Genomic DNA, 27,719 nt, shown 5'->3' on the forward strand with positions numbered 1-27,719 from the left:
CCTGAAAGATTCCCAGAGTCATAAGCTGAAAAGCTTATAGGGCCAGACAGGTAGCCGGTGGGTATAAAGTAATAGGGAAGGGCCGGGCCTGTAAGGAATTACAGCACACACACAGTATGAAGGCATTCAAATTCAGCATTTTTACAATGTGTGGGCAGACTCTCCTAGTTTAGGTATACCTATTCACTCATCAAGTACTGACTGAATGTCCACTGGCTATCTGAAATCCAGGATTTGGCCTTTCTTGAGGTTTCTTTCCCATCCTAAAGCTCTGAAGAATGTTTTACGGTAAAATGGATGAATACACGACAACCAATACAAAACTTAAGACACAAAAAGAGAGAAAAGAACCCAGGTAAAAGATAGAGGGAAAAAAACACAAAGAACTCAAAAAGCAAATAAATTCTTTAAAAATAAAAAGAGTTAAATTCGCATTAAGTATAACAATACACAGTCTACAAATTCTCAGAAACACAGCTAAAAAGTGTAAGTGTCAGGAACTATGGCAATTTGAAAATAACAATCTAAATTTTTATTAGACATTTGACCAAGAAGATGCTATAAGATATGAAATGTCAGGTTATGTAGATTTTATTTACATGCATTTTGCTATATATTTGGGCTTCTACCTAAAACTTTATAAAAGGAACACTTCATTAAAACGAATTCAAATTTTACAACTACTTGGAACAAGGAAAACTGGCCGAGGTGAACAAGTCTCTCTTCTTCAGTCGACTGGATAGCAGGATTACTGAGTGGTAGATAGAATCTTCATTACCCCCTTGTATCTGGTGAGGAGGCCAACAACTGGGAGAAGGGAACCGAACTGTGAGGAGGAATGGTCTATGGGCAGGGTACTAAGATCTAGAGCCCTTCTTGCCTTGAAAGAAAATGAGGTAAATAAGTATAAAATATATGTTAAAATTAGAAAACGATAGTGGGTAATCAAGACAATCTTAACTCTTTCAAACAACTCCTTAATTTGAATAATATGGAGCATGTAGTTCTATACTCTTTTTTAAAGTAGAATTTTATTTATTCAAGTTCTAATAATTGTTTGATAGATTGTTTTGTGTTTTGTTAAATCCCGGCAAAACGAAGGGCTCGTAATATATATCGCTGGTGTAACTAACCCTACACCAAGCACATTAACCTCAGGAGATTAAGGACCTAAGCATACTCTTTGTAAACAGATGACTGCTTCTCATCCTGTATAGACACTGTCAGAATATTCTGTGGACTTCAACACAGTCACACTGCCTTCCTTGTACAGTATTATTGTAATCCACATTTTTGGCCAATTTTGGTTGGTCCTCACTCCAGTTAGGTCAAATCACTGGCATTTTTATCCGCATTTTTAAGGAATCATCCTACTAATAGTCTGGAAATAATTGCTCTTCCTTCTTGACTGATCCTTTTATTCTTACAAATTCTTTGTTTTCTTAATGCCTCACTGTAACTGGAAACTCAGGATAGAGCTCACCACATAGCCAGCCAGGCCTATTCAAAGAGTTTTCTGCTCCAAGTGCTGGGAAGCCCCTTTAGGAAAACCTCTCTCCCACAGACCTGAGCACAGCAGACTTGGTGTTAACCAAGGTGGTGCTTTACCAGTAATTTTACTTAAAAAGCTTCGACCATGTAGGTGACTGGTTGATTTCTAGCAACTGTTTTAGGTATTTCTTACTTAACTCTATTTTTTAAAGTGGTGAGAATGTAAATTCTCTAATTGGTGAGAACTGTTTCAACGGCGGCTTAAAAACTAATTACTTGGAAAACTAATTTTTTACATACCTTAGCTTAAACTGGATCCCTCTGAAGATCTATCTATCTCATGGGCAGCATTTTCTTCCTAGGCATGAAAGGGTTTAAAATATGTAAGGTTTTAAATTAAAACCTTAATTAAAACCTGGAAATTAAAAATGCAGTCATTTCAGACAGCCCACCCAGGGTGGTCCAGCCCCACCCCTACCCCAAGCAAAAAAAGGCTCCCCAGCTGTTCGGCTGTTTCTTCCCTTCTGCCAAGTGTCAGCACGGTTCTAGAAGGGCGGCGGCGAAGGAGCCTAGATGTTCAGTGTCAAGTGTTTGTCAAAGAAGTTTAATTTCATTGCTCCTTCCCTTTTACCTGCTTCTTCCCTCAATGTCACTCATTCGTAGAGGGCACAGTGCCCTCTGGTTGTCTTTTCCTGGTAGTTACTCAAGGGTTAACCAGGAATTCAGGGATTTTTAAGCTCTAGGATACCTCTAAATAGGCTGAGAATTCCTGGTACAGCCAAAATCTATGTAGTTTTAAAACCTTTTAAATTTAGTATTTTAGCCAGAGGGATAAAGGATGTAATTTCATTCGAAAATATTTTCTAATGGTTAGTATTTGTAAGAAATAAAAATCATGATTACAAGTATATTTCACTCAGAACTATAACATGCAAGTGATCCAAAGAGTCCTCAATTTAAGATTAAGAATTTTAGCAAATAAGTTTCTAAAATTATTTGGCTAGGCAATTAAAATTATTCTGACTGCTACAGAAAACTCACATAAATAAAATATAGGACAAAACCAAGTTTTCCTGTTAATACTGAAAATGTTGGTTATTATGAATTTCACATTTTCTCCAAATTTGAGAGCTGATCCTTGAATGCTCAGCATCCTGAAAGTCGTATCAATTGAGAGAGAGCAACAGCTTCTTTTCTAGCCTCTCCTACTGAAAGGCTGTCCTCGTAGGTACCACTCCATACGTCCACGGTGAATGGATGTGGCTTAACGTTATGGTACATGAACAGAACTATCGGTGGCTTAAAGTAAAGGCAAAACGGTTTATAAAACATAGCAAGACTCTGAGGCAGAATCTAAGGGACTAGCAAATTTAGAGCACCAACTCTCTTTTCTATCATTTTTCACCCAGCTTAAAGCAGAGTTTTGCATATGTGAGAGTTAGGCTGAGCTATGGATTATAAATAGATACAGATACACATGCACATAGACACACAGATTCAAAGGGATGATGGTGTGACTCAATAATCCATCTGGTTTGTCAATTTCTAAAACACTATGAAAAAGCAAACTTTTCCAGAATGTTCATACAACAATTAAATTGATACCCTCCCAGGATCTGGAAAACCTACTTCTTGTAGTTACAGAAATGCACCGTACAGAGCTGTGCCGTGGGCACTAATGCTTCACAAAGGCACCATTCAGGCACTGAGCCACGCTCTCTCGGAAAGACTAGAGAGAGCAGCTCAGAACACTCCTGCCAGCTGCACCACTGCTACAGGCACCTGAACGTCTTTAATGAACTTTAGACCTCTGACAGAACAAACACACAAATTACTTTTTTATTTTTAATTGAATTGTGAATCAGCGTCACTATAGTGAATAAAAATTCATGACTCAGAATAGCATGCAACTTTTTTTATTCTTTTCTAAATCTATCTGTACACTTAATACTCTGGTATTAACTTTACAAACAGAATAAAGAATACACTACAGTGATATTAAGCTGCAACTACTCACCCGAAAAGGAACAAAGTATCGCCCCTGAAATAATTACTAATTACACAATACTGCAGACTAATAAACACTGTAAGTACTAAAATGTTAACATTTCAACATACAATGTCAACAACATCCTGCCTTCTTTTTTAATTGGTGAAAACATTTGCTAAGGTCATGCAAAATAAACACTTTATGAAAATGTTAGATTACACTCAAACATCAAGGCAATGAAACCCCAAAGAGCAACTTTTTAATGCAACGATTGGTCAAGTAGATAAACTATTCAGCATATTAAAAACCCAGTAAGTGAAAAACATCACAAATGTAAACACTAAATTTAGGTAACTGCTCGTCTACGATCTCACCACCTACACTCTGATCTGTGACTGAAGATATTCTGCCAAAATTGTTCTACATTAAGTAAGCTATGTCAAAATGACCAAACAAATGTCAATGCATGATGCCAGGGTAAATTTCTAGTCCACACAATACTTAAATGTGATCATTCTCTTAACTCTGCTAACAGTAAGTGAAAAGTCGCACCCAGATTTATCTTATTTTTACTCTTGCTTTGTTACATGTTTTTAAACTTTTGTCTGCAAGTGTTTCTTATGATCCTCCCCAAGAATTAACATGCTGATTTAGGAATAGATGAAGCAGATAAACCCTGCCCTGGTACAGAAGGCAGTGATCTCGTTTTCCCTAACTAAATATTTCCTTGTCACTTGTCAACTGTCACTGACCTTTCTGCTGTAGTTATGTCCTCAGTCTCCCATTTCATAAAGATTTTTAGTGCCTATTATTATCCATGTCTCCCTGATTCTCCCAGAGAAAGAATTCATTTTTCTCCTCTCATCGCTCGGCTCACTAAGGAAAGCTGAGCACACGATTTAAAGGAGTTACAGAGTAGACCAGGGCGGGTTCTCGGGCAGGTGGATGGTGCTTGAAGCCAGGTCTGGGATCTGGAGAGAAGAGCATCCAGGTCACAGGAAGGCGATCGGCCCCTCTCCACGGGCCACTCTCCTAGCAGCTCACAATGACCCAGTTACTGGCGCTCTACTTTGGGCACTGTTGACTCGCGTTCTTACCAATTTTTAAAGCCCTCTTTATATTTTCTACTTAAAATTTAAAAACTCTTTGATAAGCAATTTGTCTATTATACAGAACACCGGTTCGCAACTTACAGAGCATTAACCTTTAGTCTCTAGGTTATTCCATAAGCTGTAAGTTCTTATGTTTCACCCCTTAAGAGCAAAATGTGCTTCTGGTTCATTTAACATCATGTCTTCCCTCAAATATTTAATGAATGAATTTTCTACGAAAGGGGTCTCTAGCGTTTAATTTTTGTTGGCCAATTAAGCCCTTTATATTTAATAAACTATTTCTGACCTATCTTTATACTCAGATCCTGTCTTGCAGTTATATGCCAACGAAAGGTGCAATAACAATATTGGGTTTTTAAGCTTCTAAGTACAAAGACAACGGGGGCTGACGGATGAACCAGGCTATCTTATACTTCCCACTGTTGTATACAGTGTATGTCTCTTTTACCAAAGACCTTCTCATCCATTACTTGTGAGTGAGATGTACAGGTGATGTGCGTGGATGGATTCACCATAAAACTCAGGTCAGTCTTGTCACAGGGATTATGGTAACACTATTCTACTTTTGCTTGTTTTTCTTAAAGTTGCTTGTTTTTCTTAAAGAATGCTTTCTCTTTCTTCTCCAAAGCCTGTACTATCAGAAGAGGCTACTGCGTGCAGCTCTGAAGAATCTTTTGAGAGCCTCATATAACTTGAACGCTGGCTTCTCTTATGCGTCACGCTTTTCAGATTTTCATTCTGAATGGCAGTTGAGTGGGAACTGGAACCAGACCTCAAAATGACTTGGGGCATCTCCCTAATCCCCTCCATTTCATCGGAATTCTGGTTGGCTCTATTAGCTGGAGCACTGTTGTTGTTCAGAGTCACAGTGCTGGGTGTGCGATTCAGATTGTAGGCTTTGTGGCACGCTGGCCAGTTTTCTTCAGGGCTGCTGGCTATCAAGCTGCATTCGGAAGGGCTTTTCTTGTCTTCTGAACAAATGGACATCCGAGCTACAAGTGGGTCTTGCAGGCCACTCAAGCTATGTGGTATTCCCCGTTTTCCACTGTGGCTGTCATCTTCGAGCTCTATGAGATTTGCCTTTTCAAGCTGGGAGTCATCAGCTGCTTCATTGTGAAGGGAGTGATTGGGAGAGCTCTCATTGGATCTCACTCCCGAATCAGATGAGTCCTTTTTGTCAAGGAGGGCGTCTGATAAATACTCTTTTGCCTTAATGAAGGTTCTAATAGGCTCCGCGCTGTGTTCGGGAGACTTCAACACTCTCTCTACTTTCCCTTCAGCTTTTTTGTCTCTGTCGTCTTTGAGCAGTGGAGTATTGTCTGATTCTTCTGTCCCAGACTCATCTTCATCACTTGGAAGTTTCTGATAGCGCAGCCCACCTCCCTTCAGCTTCAGATCTGTCTGGAAGAGACCTGACCTTTCTGAGGACTTCCTGCTGGGGAGAAGCTTGCTGCCTGACTGATCAGATTTTTCATCTTCTTCAGTGATAGGGTCCAGGGGGGAGGCGTCGTTAGTGGAAACCCCTGATGAGGAATAATCTGTAACATCTGCCCTCTTCATTAAAAATGACTTCCTTCCATCATCTGGCTTCGGTTCACTATCCCTCCCTTTCTCTGGTTCTAGAGTAGAGTGAATGGAGCCCCCGGATGAACTCTGACCCATATAATATGTGCTGTGTGGAGAAGACCTGCCACTCATTGCTGTGGAACCCGGGCCCCCTTCTAACTGAGACATCTGGGCAATATATTCTCTATAGGCATCTCTATACTCAGCCTGCACCTTATCAGTAAGCTTTGAAATTTCAATACTGGAATCCTGGGAAGTGAGACTCGATAGACTTGGGGTTCTGCGAGTTTGTGACTGTGAAGACAAAAAAATAATAATAATTTAAGAATTCAAATAAACCCCAAAAAAGGCACAATAAACATCAGCTTAGGAAATTATATATATATATTTATATATATAAATATATGTAAATATATATAAATATATATAAATATATGTATATACATATGGACAATAAGAATTTTTAAAGTCCTTAAAATACCAAATTCTTTTAGAAGAATTCTGCATAACACAGTTTAACAAAAGCTGTGAACTTATGAATAATTTTACTGTTATTAGAAAGCTTTATACAAATTTTAATAAAATTAGTTTACTGTTAATATTTAAAAGTATAATTTAAGGTTATATTAACAAATAACCTTAGGACTTGTTTTTATCATTTCAAACTTTTAAATTTATTTACGGCAAAAGTCATCTTCATTGATAAAATATAAAAAAGTTCCCCTTAGAAAAGAGAAAGAAGATGAGAGTTAAGATATATCTCAAAAACAAAATTACTCAAGTCTTTAAATGTATGTTAAATAGAAACGTTCTCAACTTGCACGACATGAAGTTTCTGTCAAATTCCAATTCAGAGAAAAAAAATGTACTCAAAATGCAAAAAAAAAAAAAGAAAAAAACAGATTTTAAAAGGAAAAGTATAAAGTGCAATGGAAAAGATAGAAAGATAAATACAGGATCCAAATGAACAAAAATGGAAGCCTTGAGGTCAACATTCAGGTCCAAGTAAACAGAAATAAAATATTTTTAAAAGTTTGATTTCCAATGTGAAGTTTTAGGATGAGAATTGCTTTAGACCCCAGAAAAGGTTAATAACATGAGGAATAAAAAGTAAAGATTAGGAAAAAGAGGAAGGAAATGGAAGAAAAAGAATCAAGGAAGTTTAAGAAAGGGCAAGAGCAAAGGTTGAAACGAAGCAGAAATAAGGCAGAGTCTTCCTGCCACCGGGAGAAAATGACCCAGCTCCCTGAGAAGGTTCCCTGAGACCCAGTTCAGGACAGTGCTGCCCTCACTCTCAAATGCAGTATGTGGACCCCTTCTCAGGGGATCCATGAGGTCTAAACTATTTTCCTAAGAATATGAAGATGACCTTTGCCTTTCCACTCTCATTCTCACAATAGTGTACAGTGGAGTCTCCAGAGGTTGGTTCATGTGTGATCTCCCAGGAGATTCAATGCAGAAGCAGATATGGGAATCTAGCTATCTTCTACAAAGCCAGGCATTAAAGAGACTTGTAACACAATATCATTTTCAGTAAATATGTTTTGTTTTGGAAAAGAGTAATTTTTCATTAAAATGTTATTTATGTTAACACATAATTGGTTTAAGTTTCTCAGTTTTTATTTCTAATATAGTAAATACTGACAGATAAAACTTACATAAACGAAGGCTCTTTGGGGGTCTTCAATAATTTTTAAGAGTGTAAAAGGATTCTGAGATTTAAAAAAAGTTTGAGAACTGCTGCATTGATAGGAAGGCTGTGAGAGTTTCCAGGTCACGGTGGTAAATACCAAGTATGGAAAAGCAGAGGATGAGGATTTCTTAAGAAATGTTAAAAGGAATTCCAGGGAAAAGAAAGGAATTACTGTTGTTGAAACAGGGAGATAAAAGGGTCAAGTGTGGACTTATCGTAAAATAAGGAAATTTTTATCTTAGTTAACACACAATAAAATGGCTTCTCAACTTAAAGAGATAAGATTGACAGTACGTAGAAAAAGATCATAACAACCAAAAAATATTTTTACTACCAAATCAAACACAACACCCTTAAAAATGGTAGACCTAACAGGTACTCCTTTCTCTAAATACGGCTCCCTTTCAGTAGAGAGTTCTTGGTAGCTACTTACTATTTTTCCTCCCTTGCTTGTCTTCTCTCTGTTCTGTACCCTGCTCTAGGTTTTTTCCTCGTTTATTTTTCTTCTTGTCCAGCCCTTACTCCTTCTCACGTTCTCTCACTTTTGTTTTTATTCCTGATCCTCGCCTCTCCTCCCTCTTCTAAGAACATCCAAAGAAAGAACTCAGCCGTATGTAACATCAGATAATAAAAAGAAAACGAATATCCATGAACAGTGTGCAACATACGTACTGAAAAACCGGTTATGGTGCTCAAAGGGATAACATGGCAGGTTATCCAATAAAGAAGTGTTTTAGCCACCGATGACTGAATTTAACAAGGAAACAGCAAGTGAAAGATGAACTCAGCTAACCACCTCAGTAGGCCAGTTCCTGTTCACCCTCGATGCCGCGACTCTATTTTATTATTTTCTCAATTCTCATCAATTTCTGAAATCATGTTATTTTCTTTTTGTTCTACTGACTGTCCTCTCCAGAAGAACACAGCTCCTGGAGAATAGGGACTCCTCCCTCCATCCTCTTCACTCAGGGACTCATTAAAGATTTTCTGAATGACTATATAAATGCACCGACATAATCTCGGAGAATTAAATACCACCCTCTTCTTCAGTAATATGAAAAACAGCATTTAATAAATACCTGCCAACTGAGGTTACTGTGACGTGGAGCCCCTTCATCCAGGCCGAGTGTGTTCAGCTCTTCGAAGCTGAAGTTCAGTGTGTAGGGAGTCTGACTGGAGAGCTCGGTGTGAGGCAACTCGTGTGACGAGCGGTGCGCAGATTCACCGTGAGGAACTGAGCTGCCGTTTTCACTCAGTAAACGTGGGTCCTCAGGGACCAGCTGGTTTTCTGCATTTCTCATTTCTAGGACCTTAAGAGAGAAAAAAAAAAAGTCATCAGTATCCGCACTGACAAATCACATTTTAGAAGCTTTAGAAATTATCTTAAAAATGAAACATAAAGTTACTCTAATGGAAATGAGAAAGCACACTTTCTGGAAGTGAATTTCAAATACATATTGTTCTTATCTGCTTATCTTTCTGTATTAATAATACAATTGACCCTTGAACAACACAGGTTTGAACTGCGCAGGTCGGCTTACACGCAGATATTTTTCACTAGTGAAGACGGCAATATCTTCTACATGGTCCAGGGTAGGTTGAATCCGCAGATGCGGAGGAAACTTGGATACGGAGGGCTGACTCTGTTGTCAGTGGATTAATCTCCGAGTTGTTCAAGGATCATCTGTACTAAAAGAAGTACAGTCGGCCCTCAGAATCTAGTGGTTTTGCACCTGCAGATTCAACCAGTCACAGATTGAAAATATTCAGGAAAAAAATTCCAGAAAGTTCCAAAAATCAACACTTGAATTTGCCACACACTGGTAACTATTTACACAGCATTTACATTGTATGAGGCATTATAAGTAATCTAGAGGTGATTTAAAGTATACAGGAGGATGTGTGTAGCATGCAAATATTACTATGCCATTTTATATACGGACTTAAGCATCTGAAGATTTTGGTATCCACGGGAGTCCTGGACCCACCCACCCACAGATACTGACAGGTAACTGTAATGACAACAGCCATCACATATATACTAAACTCTAATTGGACCACTGTGTTACTACTTTAATTTAAAATTTAACTTAAGAGCAAAACAAAATGCAACTGGAGTGTGTCAAAGAGAACCAGAGCTGGACAGTAGCTAAAGCAGTAAAACAGATTTTAACCAGGAACTATCGCAATGGGGAAAAATGGACCTCAGGATAGAACTGGGCTCAATTCCAAAAGCAGCGCGGACACATGGGCAGCACTTACAGCCCGGGAACGAGGCGGGGGTGAGTGGATGGAAAGTTGCTAAGAGGAAGCATCAGGGGTAAGGCGGGGTGGGATTCTGGTTGAACTGACCTGACGGGATACCTTCTGGAGGCAGGCCTGGGGTCTAGGACCTCACGGGGAGCGGAGGAGGGGTGGAGGATGAGGAATGTAACCGGACAGCGAGGGTGATCAGAACTGAGGGTGAGGTTCTTTCTCAACTGACTTAACAGGATTCTTCCTACAACGGGGCAATGCAGGCCCAACAAGGACAGACACCAAGGTCGAGGCCTAGAGGCTTCGGGAAGCCTGACTGAGTGAGGTCAAGGAGAGCGTCCTGGTCAATGAAGGCATGGAGAATTGGCAGGTGGCCTCTCTCCCAGATTTCCAAGTGAAATGCCCAAAAGGCAAATGTTGCTAAGTGCTGCTGTGTATATTCTACATAACAGGATATACAAGAGTTGTACACCTAAGTGTAAAATGTAATTTTTACATGTTTTTTAAAAATATAGGAAAATAGCAGTTTAGACCAGTACTTACTGGCACCTGTTTTATAAAATGTTGTAAATAATTCTACAAATATTAAAAACGTCTTACTGTGCTCCTAAAAAGATGCCAGTCTCCAAAATTCATATTCATTTCCTTCTTCAGTTCATCAATGTTACACTGAGCTAACACACGGCCATTTATGTTTGCCTGAATAAAAACAAACACAAATACAAAGATAAACAAAATGTGAGAGATTCTAAACTTCTAGTGATTAAAAAGTACATTTATATTAGAGACTAGAAAATATTGACCTAAAGAAGGTTATCACCCCATGTAATAATTAATAAACAAGTAGGATCTGAATAACGTAAGCCACTCCATACTCTTCCAAGTGTCTTAGGCGCTCAAGTAAAATAAATCATTCTTCAGGGACCAACCCAAGAGCTAACCCTCCAACTATATCCAAAACTACCTATTCTGCCAGGAGCAATAACAAAACTGTTAGCTTCTTCCCGCTAATCATAAAACATGAACACGAAGGCAAGCTGCTGGCAGGGACAAAGACATCTGTCAGCACGCTGGTCACTGATGGACTTCTAAATGAAGCGAAGCGCTGACAAACTTGTTTATCAACCATACGAGATAACTTCAGCCACCAAGAATGTCCACCCTCAAACTTCCCAGTCTATTAAATTCACAGAAAATGATCTTGTCACTATTGGGTCTCTGTAATTCTAGTCCCTTCCAAGTAAGAAATGATAGAATTTTCTTTATTAATAACAGGTAGCTTACTTATTTTACAAAATACAGAACCTGACTTTATTAACTGTGGTAAAATTATGGAATACCTGGGTTTAAAACCACCAGAATGCTCAGTTTCCAAGTTAATTCTGAAGAAAAGAATGTACAGAGCAAACCTACGGCAGAGGTCCTGCTGTAGAAATGCAAGGAACTTAGCAGCACTTAAGAAACCAGTTGCTACGATGGGCTTCAAACAGCCAAGGCCTGAGAGTAAAGAGCTGAGTGGGGAGAGAACCACCGTCCTGAGGGAAACAAAATCCCCACAAAGGGTTCATGTGGAGACCTCCCTGTTTCCTGACGCTGATCAAGCTGCCTTGAGGAGAGTCAGGTTTGTACCTTGGAAAGGCAGTGCTTGACACTTTCGCAAATGGGGATTAACACTAACTAGATCTGTGAGAAAACTAACATTATCCGAACCTTTCTGACCAAACATAGTTTAAGATTAGTGAAATGGTATATGTGCTCATAATTCTTTTAAACCCTTTTTAGATGCCAATCTTTAAAGTATGTCAATATTATAGGCTTGTTGTTCATGTTCTCCTTCACTGCATCTCTGATAGAAAAAGTATAACTTAGTGGAAGTATCTATTAAAACTGGGACTGGGTTAGCTTTGTATATGGGAAGCCTCCTCAAAATCCCAGGTTCGTGGTAGTTACTGGAGTTGCAAGAAAAGATCTCGGAAGAAATAAACTTCCTCAAATGCATTAGCCTTGCAAACACAAACCTCTAAGGTATTATCAAACGGGACATGACCAGAAGTCCTCTAAGACATGAAAGTGAGAATTTGAGGAAAATGAAGCAAGTATGGTTTACTTGGATAATTATTAAGTCACAAATAAATATTATACTTAAAGAAAATGTAACATAAAAAAAAAAGGCCTTCAAATGTTCTATGTCGCATATTGGAGATATAAGTTATTGTTCATCTTAATGTGAGATCCTTTAAAGCTTTGTACTTCTCATCAAAGCATTTTTGACATATTAGTTTTTTTGGGTTTTTTTTTGTTTTTTTTTTTTGTGGCCATGCTGCGCGGCTTGTGGGATATTAGTTCCCTGACCAGGGATGGAACCCAGGCAGTGAAAGCACCACAGCCTAACCAGTGGACCGCCAGGGAACTCCCCCTTATATCAGATCATTTTACAGGAACGTTGTAAAACACCACTTCATTTTCTTTTATCCATTTCTAAACAAAGGGATAAAGGGGCAATTTTAAGATACAAATAGTAAGAAGCGTGCTTCCACCTAGAGCTTTTTCCCATTTCAACAGAGAACTCGTCTTTGAGAAGCTAAACACAAAGCGCTCGCCGCGCACGGAGCCTGCCACTGGCGCCCTCAGCCCTGTCCCGAGTCAGCGGGGAAACGTGCAGGTCACCTTCTTGATGGTCGCACAATACTGAGGCAGCAGGCTCTGGTCCAGCCCTTCTATTTGTTTCAGTTTCTCACAAACCGCATCCACATTCATTGAATTCAGTGATATTGTTCCTGAGGCTGGGCCTGATCCCTAGATAAGTCGTGGAAAAATACATGTATGAATAGCATTTAACGTCAGATATACGCAGTCATGTGACAGAGAAACTTGTGAAGTTCCACTATAAGTACTCTGATTAACAACACATTTTCAAACTAAAGTAAAGACAGCGAATGCGTGCAGTATGGGGAAACGCCATTAGGGAACAGATTTAGCTACTGTTACACCTTAACAAGTATCTTTTATTATAGCAGATACAGCCCGATCAAAACCACTTTTCTAAGAAGACAGAACATTCCAGGAGCCAAGCCGAGGCCAACTGCAAGAGAGCCTAACTTCAAACCTCAAGAGAGAAGGGTGTGGCCCTTAATAACAGAAGGACAGGGGGTTAACAAAAGAGAAGGAATGCGGGGAATTACTGATGCCTATATTACAAAAATACAAAAAGTAAATCTATGAAATAATTTTTTAAGTGCCTGTACCAAACCGCTTTAAATGTCTTTACAGACTACCTTAACAGTCTACGACTATTGACTATCTGAAGTTTTCAGATCGTGACCATATTTTATACCCAAGGGATCTAAAACTTCCCCTTAAGAATCTATACAATGATCATGTAAATACGAAACAACAGTATTACTTCTTAACACATGTGGAAGTAAATATGATCCATTAAAATTTGGTCTCATTTAAAAGAAAAGTCAAAATAATAAATCTACGGTTTACTTAGAAGAAGGACATTTTCTGAATATGGTGACATACAAAGAAGTATTTGCCTGCGGCCAACTGGTTATGAAGCGCCTCAGTTACAGATGTGGACACACTGGCTTTACAGAGAGGTAAGTTCTGGCTTCAAAGGCACAGAATAAACAGCTAGTTAGTGGTAGACGTGGATGGGAACCCTAACTTATCAGGTCTTATAATTTCCTATTTTCTTTGTTGCAACTGTCTATTTTTAAAGAGTTCATAGAAACTATAACCAAAATAAAGAGAAGACAAACCAACTAGTACAGAGGAAAACGCTCCAAATGACCTGTCTCGTTTACCAGTCAATCTAGTCTTAAAATAGATACAATTTATCCTATCCTCAAGTATGTGTAAATTTATATTTTCTACTGCCTCTTTTATCCTTACCAAGGTAGACTATGACAGCCAAAACCGCCTGTTAGCTCTTGTTAAACACGATTTGTAACATGAAAGCGTAACATAATACTCTATTATGAACTGATAAATAAATATACACACGTAGTATATAAACAAAATATACCTATATTACATATAAATACAGCTAGGAGATGAGACCATATTGAACAGACAGTGAGGCAGTAATTTTATGAAAGGGAGTCTTAGCAAGTTTACAAGTGTAAGACAGTCCCATAAAAATTTGTAAGTTAATGCCTTGGAACATACTGCACAAAACACGTTTATTTATAGTCTGTTTTCAAGTAAATATAAATTTAAAATATGCCATATATTAGACGGTCTGAGGTTCAATTACTTCAAAAATACTAACGGCAAAAAACACTAGTACTTCCAGAATTTAGTTTTCATAGTTTTATACAAAGTTCTATTTTCTGCCTGGATGAGTATAGCCAATATTCAAAGTGTTAATTATCCAGTATCTACTATGGAAACTTAAACTGCTTTCCATGAATTTTTAATAACCATATTTGTTTTGTTTTTCTTTCTTTCTTTTAAACAGGTTTATCTGAGATATAATTCACATACAATTCTCCCATTAAAAGTGTACAATTCAATGATTTTTAGTATATTCACATAGTTGTGAAACCATCACCACAATCAACTTTAGGACATTTTCGTATCCCTAAAAAGAAATCCTGTACCATTAGCAGTCATTCTTTGTCCCTTCCAACACCTAGTCCCAATCCCCTAGCAACCACTGATCTACTGTATCTGTGGATTTGCCTATTTTGGACATTTCATATAAATGGAACCACACAATATGTGACCTTTTATAACTAGCTTCTTGCACTTAGTATGTTTTCAAGGTTCATCCATGTTATAGCATGGATCAGTACTTCATTCTTTTTTATTGCTGAACAATATTTCTCTTTTAAATGACCTTTAATACTGTCCTTCAAATGTTTTTATTCCTCAACCTAGCTCTTCTTTCTGGGTACATTTACACTTGTTTACATTTTCTTGATTAGAAAAATCACAAACAGTTTGATCGCCAAAATAAATAATGATCATACTGGATTATAATTCATAGAATAAAATATCCATGAATCCATACTGATATAAATAATAAGTTGAATAAGTAAATAAATGAGGAAGAAGAGACAGCTTTTACTTAGAGAATTCCAATTAATAAATGCGGAAGAAGGGAACAGAAAATTACCATCAGGAAAACACCACAAGAGTGGCTGTACACAAGATGCACTGGTGGGCATTAAAGCTAATGGGCAAAAGTATAAGGAGAAACAGGATATCTGCAGAGTTTTAGAGTATCTCCCCCTAAATATTTACTCACTACAAAGGGAAAAATAAAACTTCACAGTGTTGAAATCTGGCAGATGCCACCTTAACCACATGACTGAGGTTAGCATGACCAGTGGCAAGATTCAGGCCCTCACAGATGCTCAGATATGATGCACTGAGAAGGACACGGCATCACTTCTGTGGGTCTCTTGCCAAAGATGTATAATCTTCTAATCATTAGGAAACAGCAAACAAACCCAAATAGAAGGACAGTCTACAAAATATCTGATCAGTTCTCTTCAGAAGTTTTAAGGTCATAAGAGACAAGGAAAGACTGAGGAATTGTCACAGATTAGGGAACTCTAAGGAGAAATAACAAAATACAACTGGATTGAATCCTGGACCAGAAAAATGACATTAGTGGAAAAACTGGTAAGAGTCAAATAAAGTCTATATTAAGAGTATTGTACAAATTTCACTCTGCTCTTGAGAAACATACTACAGTTAGGAAAGATGCTAACATTAAGGGAATGTTATTTTTGCACCTTTGAAGTCTAAAATTATTTTAAAGTAAAAAAAATTTTTTTAATCACAAAAAAACTCTATTTCTGATTGTGCTAAAAAAGGCAAGTATAACAGACATGGAACAGATTAACTCTGTCTGCATGGCGGGGGGCAGGGGGGAATGTAAAATGTTAAAGAGTATCTTAAAGGAATCTGAGAATTCAGCAATGGAGACACATTAATAAAGATACTACCCTTTTCCTTTAAAACAAAAAACTCCACATTATTTTACTTTCATGATCCTTCAAAACTTTTACATTTTATCACTTGAAAACATATTCTGTCCCTCATTGGGAATTATGTAGAAAATATATATTATCTCTGAATGGCTTTGAGAAGCTATAAGAAAAGACACAATGGATATGCCTGTAATTCCATCAAAGCTATAGTCTGACTATTCATTATTAGTGAGTTGGGTTTCATCAAGAAAAGGTGTAAATTATCAATAAATTAAAATACATTACAATATGCTTCTTTGAGTAAAAGAGAAATAGTGATTACTTGCCAGGTCTTTTCTAAAATAATCATATATAATAAAATTATTTTGAAACCAAATGAATCTTAGTAGCCAAAATAATGATCTTTAGATGGAACTCTCATAAAAAGAAGGAGAAAGAGTATAAAAGTGATAAGGAAAAAGCATATTCAATAACTCAATATGTAAATTAATAGGAAACTAATTACATTACTTTGGCAATACAAAGAATGGTAATACTTTAAAGTTTATCATGCATTCTTACTTGAAATTTACTTGTTACAAGTCAAGAAAAGATCACTTCAGTATACATCACAATTTATTTAAAAAAATTTTTTTCTAATACAGAAAACTGAATGCAGAAGATGTTAGTTTGTTTAAACTGTTAAATATAAACTTCAAAATACATACAAATCAGAATTCCTCCGGGTCAAAGTAAAGCTAACAACAAGACAGATTTAAATTACTTTGATATAACTATATGATTTTACATTATAAGTAGATTAAAGCTACACTCTGAAACGTTATCATCTTTGGTAAATTTATTAAACAAGCTTAGAATTGATTAGCCAGAAATGAGAGCCATGCAAAGGCTGAAAGCAGCTATTAAAATAAACCCAAGGCACCGAAATGAGCACAGATTTATAAACAGCCCAGCATGAAGCTGCCAATGATTGCTTCTAATAGTCTAAAACAAGAAAAGTGAGTAAGATTTCACCGAAAGTTTCTGTACCTGTCTCTGTTTGTTAAACCCAGAGTCACACGGCTTTAAGGAAGGAATAAAACAGAATGAAGGACACGAGCTTAAAGTAAAACATCAAATACACATATGTAATAAAAACAGGCAGCACTTTTGTCACTCCTCTTACTTTCCCATGACTTCGAACACACCACCTCTACAGCAACACAAAGCAAGGAACACTCGCATACACACACACAGTAGTTTCATGTCATCAACCGTGTGCTTGGTAATTTTTAAATTGTACTCTCAAATTTTATATTCTTTCTCTTAAAAGAATAAATCGTGGGCCATACATTCAACAAGAAAACCAGGTGAATAAAATGTGCTACAAAAAGTCAACATTCCTACTATGTACAAGTTTTAAATTAATTTTTAAATGTTTGGATAAAAAACTGCCACTATTAATTGCAGGCCAATTTAATAATAAGGTTTAAATACTTGGAATTCACATGCTCACTTCATAAAATAAAATATTATCTAGCCACACTATAGTTAACATTCAGAGATATACTTTTCAAATTTGGGTTTTGTTTCACTGGGCATGTGGCACGTAATAGATGCACTAAAACACCATTTGAAAAGAAAGGCCCTAAGAGCCTTTCAGCTCAAGAAATCGTAAATACAACAGTGAAAAATATTTGCATCCTGTGAGTAACGTAACTATTTTACTGATGTAGTTCTTTAAAACTCTAAGTCAAAGCAGACACGCTGCTACTAATTATTCTTCTGTACAAATTAGGTTGGTGGTAAACATTCTTAAAATAGTTAAAATAATCTATAGATAACTGACAAAATTATTGAGTCAAAGTTAATTTACGTTTTTCTTTCACTATGTCATTATCTGGAGTACCTTATGGGAACCTTGTTTTCTAGTTTACACATCAACATTATTATAAGTAGGTGTTTTAGAAAGTTACTGTGTATATCTGTGGAGACTTGAACTACATGAGAAATTTTGGGTTGGCCAAAAAGTTCATAACATCGTATGGAAAAACCCGAACCAACATTTTGGCCAACCCAGTAATAATCAGGTCAAAGTTGACAGATGAGGTTTAACACCACATGTAAAGGGCAATCTTTTAAAAAACACAAGTTCAGGACACAATTTTGTTATTTTTTTAACTTTTAACTGTACTCTAGGATTTCAGTGATATCCTTACTGCAGTATCCTACTTCTTCGACAATATCTCAATCAATTTAGTTGCAGTTTACTGTTTAGGAGAAAAGCTTTCTTGAGCTGAAGTCTGGCACAAAGACTTTGAAGCTGGAAGTGAATATAATTTTCCACTACATTACTAGAGAAAAAAATATGTTGAAACTTTTCCAAATTGAAACAGATCAATAAAAAAGTGCACTCCTAAAATGCTTTAGAAAGTGTGAGTGAACGTCCTGAGAAAAGGTGCAGGCTGCTGGCAGAGAGCGCCCGCCCTAAGCCTGCATCTCAGTGAAACCTGAAACGCGCCCTGCCTTACCCACGGCATCTTTAGCTTTCTCATCCAAGTCTGCTCCTGAGTGATGAGAGACAGCTTGATTTGGACATATATTTGTTTAACAGGTTATGCGTTCTAAACCAGTGGTGGAAATAAAAATGATCTACGGTTGAGTCCCGTCTTTTTTTCCCTTTTAACTTGCTCACTCCACCAATTGGATCCGGTTTAATGAAAACCAAGACCTTCATTTTTAAGACTTTTATTAATTCAGTAAATTTCATCAATCTCTAAAAGTAAAAGTAACAGCACACTGGAAGGCAGGATACTGTTATTAACACTGCCTCTGCAACTCTGGAGTTCTCAGCAATTAAACGTTGTGCTAATTATTTTCATGCCTTTTCAGTGAGGTAGCTGATCTAAATGAAGCTATCTAAAGGTATCTAGGAACCCCTGCGGCACAGGAGGTCGGGAAAGAATGACTTGGTAGCAACACTGATCGTTCCCGCTTGGCAGCCTCAAACCCATCCGCTCCAGGAAGGCAGGATTTCCATCAGTTTTGTTCACTGCCACATCCCACTGTAACAGTGAACCAGTGGGTGATCAAACAGGCATCTGAAGGACTCAATGCTAAATAATTCAAGGAAGGATAAAAGGGAAAAGAAGGCTCTATCACTCCCTTCCTTCGAAAAATGCTTTTCAAGGAAACACAGTTACCACCGTGAGCAGCATCCCCTCAATAGAAACAGACTGACTACAACACTCATAAGAACCACTCTTTGAAAGACCACAACAAAATGCCACTGAGGAGACCTGGCTCGAGACAGGCCCTCCTTGGTGGGTCCTTCCCTTCATGGTCACAGAATGTTATGAATGCCACTACTTCTTAGTGGGTCCTGGACTGAAAGAAGGTAAAGGCACCAAGTAAAATTCTCCTGGGACGCTTTTAAAACTGTAAAATATTTGGAGCATTCAGATAAGCCGGAAATCCTTCTAAATTCTAGGAAAACAAACCGATTCTAGGAAATCAAACCACCTTTTGGGCCAGAGAAGCATCAACAGATAAAAGGCTGAGTTAATCTAAATTGACTGGAGTGTTTATACACTACTCCCACCACTGAGGTTATTTAACACAAAACGGTTTTAGTTTCTGAGTCTTTTTAAAGCTCCATGGAATTTGGTCTTTGGGACAGTAGTAATAATAATGACTATTAAGTACTTAAAGTATGCAAAGGCTGAGTAATCCTTAAAGCAGACCCGTGAGGTAGGTCTGCTTTTTCCAGATGAGGAAGTTGAGTATCAGAGAGGTTAAGTTAATTTCTCCAAGGCAAAGAGCTAATCACCAGGGCCTATTTAACTTGAATGACCAAGTACCTGACCAAGTCATGCTTAGTATTAACAGGGGCAAAGAGAGCAGCACGGTGGTGAGGAACGGTCCATGGAAACAGCCACACGGATTCCAGTTCTGCACCTGGCGCGCCCTCCCGTGAGCCTCAGGTGAGTCTGCACCGTGGTACTGGACTAGAGCATGGGTACCAGCGTTCTCTGAGGATCCCCCAGAGGGAAGGCAAGTCCAAGGTGGGGGGGCCAGAGTTCTTTTTTCACTGGTTTTGTAAACTAGAATTCTCATTAAGATTTCATTTCTAAAAAAGGCTTCTCTGCTTCGAAAGTTTGAAAAACACCAGTCCTCTCTAGCTCTAATATCCCGGGGATCATATCCTGGGCCCAATGTTAATATATATTTTTTCAGTTTTACAAGATTTGGCATACATTTTCTCTATTATAAAATCACAGCGGAAAAAAGCCAGCACAGAGGCTTGTATTTCACGTCTTCGCCTCAGTGAGACACTCGGACATCTCTGTAATTTATCTGATAAGTCCTTGGCTGGCCTTCACAAGTCACCATCATTACAGCGTTCCTTAATGTGAGAAAACTCAACTATTTTCATAAGGCTCTGCTTTATGAAGGTTTATGAGAAATTCCTTGAGGTAAAAAAAGATGGGACCACCTATATTGAAAAGACCACAGAGAGCTGCTTAACTCCCTATGATCTGGTTTTCTGGTGTTTGGGGTTTTTTTAAACTCATTATTCTGTGTCCATAATGACAAGACAATTTGTCCAAAAATGTGTGCATCGCTCCTGACTTATCTATAAGTACCTCTTGTCATCAAGTGTTGCACACAGGAGACAGATGAATGAGCAGAGATGAACTCACCTGCAGTCTTCTTATCTCAGAAATCATATCGTTTTCTACTACAGTACTGGAAAACTACAGGAGCCGTGAAGGGCTAAAAAAATTTTTGTATTATATTAACTACTTCTTCGTTGGTTCAGCTATAAAAATCCCATACAATGTTCTCATGTATAGATACTTCTCCACATTTCCACCACTGTTTTTAACACAGCTTTGAACTAAGTGTCTACTTGAACTAAGTATCTACGTCTAAATAAATTTTACATGCTATTGTCATTGTTAATTTCTTAAAAGCAAAGAAGGCTTGGGAAGCAATGATTATTCACTAAGCAGATTACAAAACTACCTTTTAATATTAAAAGAACAGCAAATAGTATGATTATTTTACTAAACAAAGGCACTAATATATTCAGAGCATTTTTACTCTGCGTTATTGCGCTTGTAAACACTTCTTAAGAATTGCATTATTTCCCCTTCCCCAAAAACTCATTTTAAAATTTGCCTAATGCTCCTTCACTGGTCCCTGAAATTACAGACACCTTTTACTCACAAGTGTTTGTCCTTAAGCATGGGAATAGCTACTACTTCAGCATGTCTCTGTCATTAAGACCATCAAATTCTTCACAGGATCTAACTTTCATCAAAAGTTTGCGGAGGGATTTTAGCTCAGAGAATTGCACTGCATGTATGAAACTATGTATTAAAGGCTCTCTGACTAAAATAAAAGCCATTCTTGCATACAGTGGCAATGGCCCATGGATTAGATACTCCCCCAACACCCAAACAGAATTACTACGGTTTACTGGGTCTATCATTCATGGATAATTGAAGTCTCTCAAACGCCTCAGCTGAAACGTTAACGACTTAAAAGAACCACCAGCTCCTCAATGAAAACACCAAAATGGTTCTCCTCCTATCTCACCGATACTACCTCAAAGAAAATTAAAGTTAAAAAAAACTATTGCCTATTCAAATCCACGTTTTAAGTTAAAAATCATGCATAAATTCAGGATGCAATATTTCACCAAAGTAATTCTAACTGCTATGCTACATTTCTTCAGATTAAATTGATCATGTTTACATGGGCATAACATTCTGCAAATAAATCAACAGAACTTAAGATACAAACTGGGTTTTTAAATTCCACATTGATTGAATGAATGAAGATTTTATGGCTCATCACATTAAATGTATTTCTTATTAAGTACAAAGCCTTGAATAATAAATATACAAAGAGACTTCCTACAGAAGTGGGTTTTTTAAAGACACCCATCCTAAAGTGTTGGGGGAAAAAAAGTTTTAAATAATTCCCTTTACATGCTGTACTAGCTCTGTTTATCTAGAAATTTTATTTTAATAAATACAGTTGACCCTTGAACAACACAGGTTTGAACTGTGCGGGTCCACTTATACGCAGATTTTTTTCAATGGTAAATGTAACAGTACTACACAACCTGCGGTTGGTTGAATCCGGAGATGCAGAACCACGGATAAGGAGGAACCACTTCCACGAGAGGGCTGACTATAAGTTACAGTCTCTATTTGAGACTGCTAGGATTTTAGGCTGGTAGGAGGCTTGGTGCTCCTAACCCCTGCATTGTTTAAGGATCAACTGTACACAGGTAAAGAAAAGTAGCGCTGTAGCAGTACTGAATTTACAACTGAGCATGGGCACCTAGATTAAGCGTGCGCCACTAAGGACCCATTCCTGGTCTATACCATCTAGCTCCTAATGTCTTTGTGCAGTCTCAAGGTTGATTGGAGATATTTTCAAACCTATTCTACATGTGTGGTACCAACTGCAGGCTTCAGAAAAACAGGCAAATGTGAAAATAAAGCCCAACATTAAGGAACTAATACCACCAAATGAATGCTCCTGACGGCTGCTGGAAAAACCCCTTCCTTATTGGACGACAAAAAAAAACCCCATCCCACGTCGTTGAAAAAGGGGAAAAGCAGGAGGGAATGAAGGGTAAAGTTAAACATTAGCTTTTTAATTAATCCGTGAACTACAATTATTAGTATTCAGCTACTCCACACCAGCTGCCCATCACACTGCAGATGCACAGTTAGTGAACTGCTGTCATCATGATTAAGACAGTCGTTACTGCCGCAGAAGCGGGAGATGCTCGCGTTCCACACCACAAGACTACTCCATTACCCTCGAGGAGTCTGTGGGTGAAGAAAGCCCCTCAGCAGCATCCTCCTTGATAACCTCCTAACAACACAAAACAAGAGTGTGGGTAAAAGGTGAAGGGTGAGCCAAACAAGGATGATGAATGAACATGATGTTAAAATAATATATAACACTGAAACCTGGACGTGATTAGATTTTTTCCCTTCAATGATAATATTTTAAAATTTAAATAACAGTTTAAGTTCTATAGCTTTTGCCTCCTAATTTAAAACATATATTAACAGGGAATTTCTTTTTTTTTTAATTGTTAATCTATGTTTATCATCAGGAACACCTAAAATTTTAGGCACAAATGTATTTTGTTTTGGATTAGAGTTAACAGTACATTTGAATACTTCCCTGATTCTATTTAATTTCTGCTATTCAATCAAAATGTTCTTTCAATACGTCCTCTAATTTTTATACCATAGGGCTAGCATATATATAGATAGATAGATACAGATACCATATATGTATGTCCTTTAAGAAGAAATCAGAAATTAGCAGATGTAAAGGTTTAGTTTTAAAAGTTTGATAACAAACATTATCGGCCAGAAACTCTGGTTGTAAACAACTCATCATTTACTTCTTGACACGTTAAGTCATCTTCCTTTCATAGATATTTACCAGAAATGAAAACAAAATACATTTTGTGTTAGTAACAGCTTATGTTTCTTAAAAGTACTTACAAAATAAGTTGCGCTTTTACTACAGAAAGGAAGTAAGCAAACTCCTAATGCTGACTATGTTTCATATTAGAGTAATACTTTAGTTACGCTTTTTTATACTTACTAGGCCATTGCTCTGATCTCTGGGCAAATTCGTTTTTACTGATGGACGTGAGATGAGATGTTGGGAGCCGCCAGGGTAGTACCTTGGCGTGTAAAGGTAAGGGGCAAAGAATGGCTATGGAGAAAACACGTAACAAAACAATTACCAAAATCAAAGCGAAATGAGATGCAGCAAATGAAACTAACCAATAAAATACAACTTCAAGTTTTTAATGCAAGTGACAAAACAAAAGAAAAAATGCCTCACTCATATTCTATAAGATATCGAACCCAAATTTAAGACATATTATTTAAATTTTTATATTGTTGATTTAATAAAGCTTTTTAAAAAGCAACTAAAGTTTTGTACCTTACAACTTGACACCGGACTTTCTCTTTACATTTAACATTTTTATGGGTTTACCATGTGTCAGGTTCTAAGTGATTTACAAATATTAACTCACACTCTTGTATTAAAAAAAAAAAAGCAAAATAGAATCTCAATAGAATACTATTCTTTACCAAAAAAAGATTAGCCTTAAGTAAGACCAAAGAAAGTCTGAATTATATGAGAACCTCCTAAGCATGGATTCCAGGAATACTGTTACTCTAAGTTCCTAGAGTTTACTTTATATTCTATATCCTGGACTTTACTCTGTCTCCTAAATAAGCAAGCAAATTTTTTAAACGGGGAATTCATTGTTTAGAGGAGATCTATAACTACACCATTTATTTGTATCCAGCTTCGTATAAACAGGAGCTATCAAGATTATATGGGCTAAAAATAAAGATGAAAACATATTAACTTTCATTACACTGATGTAACATCTTCCCTTACCTTTTCCACTCCTGCCATTTTAAGAAAATTGTTCTGCTTTTAACTTTCAGACTAAAAACCTCATGTAACTAGAGCAAAAAATAACTAGATCTAAAAACATGAGAAATTTTTTAATGTTTTAAAAATAATAAAACGATATTAAAGCATCACATCATTGTTATTCATGTGAAATTAGTGAACACAAGGTCTCCACCTAGATGCTATGGTAATTTAATATTTAAAAAAATTCTTGGTCTCAAAACTTCAACTGTCATCTAATTATCAATTGAACCATTTCATGAAAAATTATAGCAGATTTTAAGACCGGCAAATAAAAACCTGCATTTCACACTGCCTACCACTCGGTTAAAGTTTACAAGGATGAAATACATTATAAAATGCTATTGTTCCACCTTTTTCTCCTCATTTGAGTAAAAGAATGGAATAACATTCAGAGGACCTCTATAAATGGTATACCTAATAACTTACACGGCTGACATTTCTCAAAAACTGCAACATTTAAATTTTAGAATTCCTGCTTTGCCACATTTATTCAAATTTCTCTATCTTCCTAGCTTATATGAAATTTATTTAGGCATGCACTTGGCTTCTATGAATACTAGCCCCTGTGTTTTCTCAAATTAGACTAAAGAGGGAGACAACAAAAATAAAGAAACTGCAAGGGATCTTAGAGTACAGTTCCAGAAAGTATAATACTAGAGCAGATGCTCCATTTTCCTACAGGAAATATTAGTGTTTAAGACCATTAAAATGAGGATAGCTTGGACCTACGAAACTTGATAGGGTCCGAATACTGCTGATAATTAATTGTGCTCTCATCTTTTGAAGAAGAAAATGATCATATTTATACTATGCAAAGAATTATACATGACTGAAGAGAACTTGAAATAAAACTCTAGAATCCGGCTACAGTGCTATCATTTGGCATAGCACCTGAGCCCTTCCAGCAGTATTTCCCGTTATTATCTCACATTTAAAAGCTGTAACACATATTAAATATAGGTTTACTGAACTACTATAAAAAATATCATTGTTTTAAATGCCAATATAAATTATTATACAAGATACAACAAATGGAATATTTGTTATAAACAAATAGAAAAACAGATCCCTCTGAAGCATAGGGTAGTCTCTGCTGACCCCACAGAGTTCACTTTCTTATGAAGATAATAAATAAAAGCAAAAAGAATCTCTACTATTCAGACTCAGTTGAGATCTAGAACTGTTAAAATTCAAAATTCTTCTGATTTTTAAAAAATCATACTGCATTCGAACTTAACACTTTTTGTCTTTAAAGCTAAAGTACAGTTTTAAAATAATAACAGACTCCATTAGCAGAACACTTCTAATACCTCCCTGGAAGAAATTCTTAAAATTTAAGATTCCTAGCACTTGCTTACCCTGTTGTAGAACGGATGCTGGGGTCCTGTCATACCACTGTAATAGCTGCTATGAGGCTGTGGTGACACAACCCCACCTCCAAACGGGGCATTGAAGGAGGTGGAAGAAGAGCAGACCGACGCAGGCTGACTGTAGCCCGACGGTGGTCTAGGGGGAGCTTCGTGCAGAGGTAGCGGGGGATACGCAAGTCCTCCGATATTAATCTGGTCTCTTGCAGCGCGAACGTCTAAAAGATTAAACAACACCCCAGAAGGCAAAAGAAAACGGAACATTAGTAGTTAGTCCAATTACCATTTCCACCTTTCGGTACCAGATAGAAACATGACTGTATCGCTCTTGCCAAGGATTTCAACTGGGTTACAGAAGTAGACAGGAAATTTTGAATACTCCACAGACATTTTAGCAAGAGAAACTCAACTACTTTGCATAAAAGCTTTTTTTCACCATTTGAAAAGTCACCAACATCTGGATTCTTCTCCTCAGTTACCAGAACTATGAATTTTTTTCTGACTTTTCAAGGTATCTCTGCTATTCTACCAGTTCCTGTGACTCATAAAGTTTTGTGAATTATCAATAATTCAAACTTGTGTAGTAAATATAACGTCAGCTAAGACTGTGGGTTTGCAAACTATATGTCTCATCCACCTCTGAACAGTAACAATAAACAATTCCATAGTCACGAAATACACCTCTGACAACAGCCTTGTAACAGGCATCTAAGAAAAGGATGTAGGGGTATAAAGCTGTCTCCTCATAATCCCTGGAAAATGCACGGGTCGGTCAGGAGCACCTGCCGCACACAAAAGACAGTATGTTTCAACAAAGGTTCTGTGTGTGTGCGTGTGCATATGCTGGTGCCTCAAGAACAGCTTAAATGTTTCCAAAATCCTCATGTCACTGTCCTCAAGTTCTAGTCCACAGATGGAAGTTAAAATTTTTAAAGTTATATAGATTTTCTCACCCCTCTGGATAGAGATCCCTATGAAAGACAGAAGACTGGTGACAGAAAAATTACAATGGACTGACATCTTAAAGTGGTGATTATACCGTTAAAAGGAACCTGATTCCAAAGAAGGTTCAGCTGTGTAGGCTGGGAAACATAAAAAGGTCAGTTTAACGAACAGCATTTTCCTAGCGTTCCCCAAAGATGTCAGACTGCCGATCCTCGGTTTCATTAATTCTCCTGCGTAGTGCTTGGTTCAATAGTTCCTGGTGTTTCACGGAGCAGGAGAAACTTATACAGGTAAGTTAGAAATAGGAAAAGTTTTCAGTACCTCAGAGAGGAGAAGTTAAATTTATTACTAATACCCACCTGCAATTATTTCCCGCAGTTTGGGGTCTAGATTTACAGTGCATGGCAAAAAGGTTTTTACATCTCGAGCCACAAGAACTGGGGTCCTTGAAGACAAAAACACTTCAAAATTTCTTATATCTCCATCTATTTCCAGGAGTGGCTCAACATCCTTAGTTGTTGGAATATTCTTTGATATTCTTCAAATAAGAAACAAACGAAAATGGTCATTAATGTCACTGTTAGGCAAATTCTGCATGTAACTTAAAATCTGTTATTTATAAAAATAACACATTATACACCTTGCTCTCATAATTTTTTTAAAGAAAAGAAAAAGGAACAAAACAAGTGGTATATTTACAAAATTACTAAGGTAACAAGCGTGAGGTCAGAATTACATTGCCCTAATGACAGGCAGGATTTGGGTTAGGGAAACAGAGAGGGGAAAGTAACATATTCTAGGTATGTCACATGTTAATGATTACCTCTCAGTGAAGACTAAATGAGTTACCATTTTACACATGTG

At 37.2% G+C, this 27,719-nt stretch overlaps 1 protein-coding gene across 10 annotated transcripts in view; it reads right to left on the reverse strand.

The window, feature by feature from the left end:
* Positions 1-472: 472 nt before the first annotated feature.
* Positions 473-27,719, reverse strand: part of KIDINS220 (kinase D interacting substrate 220) — a 99,930-nt gene continuing 72,683 nt past the window's right edge. For 3 of the 10 annotated variants that reach the window (XM_028497041.2, XM_028497039.2, XM_028497040.2), the window contains exons 22-30: positions 27,215-27,393; positions 25,902-26,128; positions 23,686-23,799; positions 22,879-22,935; positions 17,086-17,118; positions 12,776-12,904; positions 10,709-10,807; positions 8,932-9,162; positions 3,378-6,453 (exon numbers count right to left, since the gene is read on the reverse strand). In XM_028497041.2, the coding sequence (XP_028352842.1) occupies positions 5,191-6,453; positions 8,932-9,162; positions 10,709-10,807; positions 12,776-12,904; positions 17,086-17,118; positions 22,879-22,935; positions 23,686-23,799; positions 25,902-26,128; positions 27,215-27,393 (2,332 nt within the window). In that variant the 3' untranslated portion in view covers positions 3,378-5,190. Of the gene's footprint in view, positions 881-1,791; positions 1,850-3,377; positions 6,454-8,931; positions 9,163-10,708; positions 10,808-12,775; positions 12,905-17,085; positions 17,119-22,878; positions 22,936-23,685; positions 23,800-25,901; positions 26,129-27,214; positions 27,394-27,719 lie in introns of those variants that run through there. The other 7 variants (XM_028497045.2, XM_028497044.2, XM_028497047.2 and 4 more) reach the window with 7 other exon arrangements.

This window comes from Physeter macrocephalus, chromosome 12 (genome assembly GCF_002837175.3).
Source record: "Physeter macrocephalus isolate SW-GA chromosome 12, ASM283717v5, whole genome shotgun sequence".
Lineage (NCBI taxonomy): Eukaryota > Metazoa > Chordata > Mammalia > Artiodactyla > Physeteridae > Physeter > Physeter macrocephalus.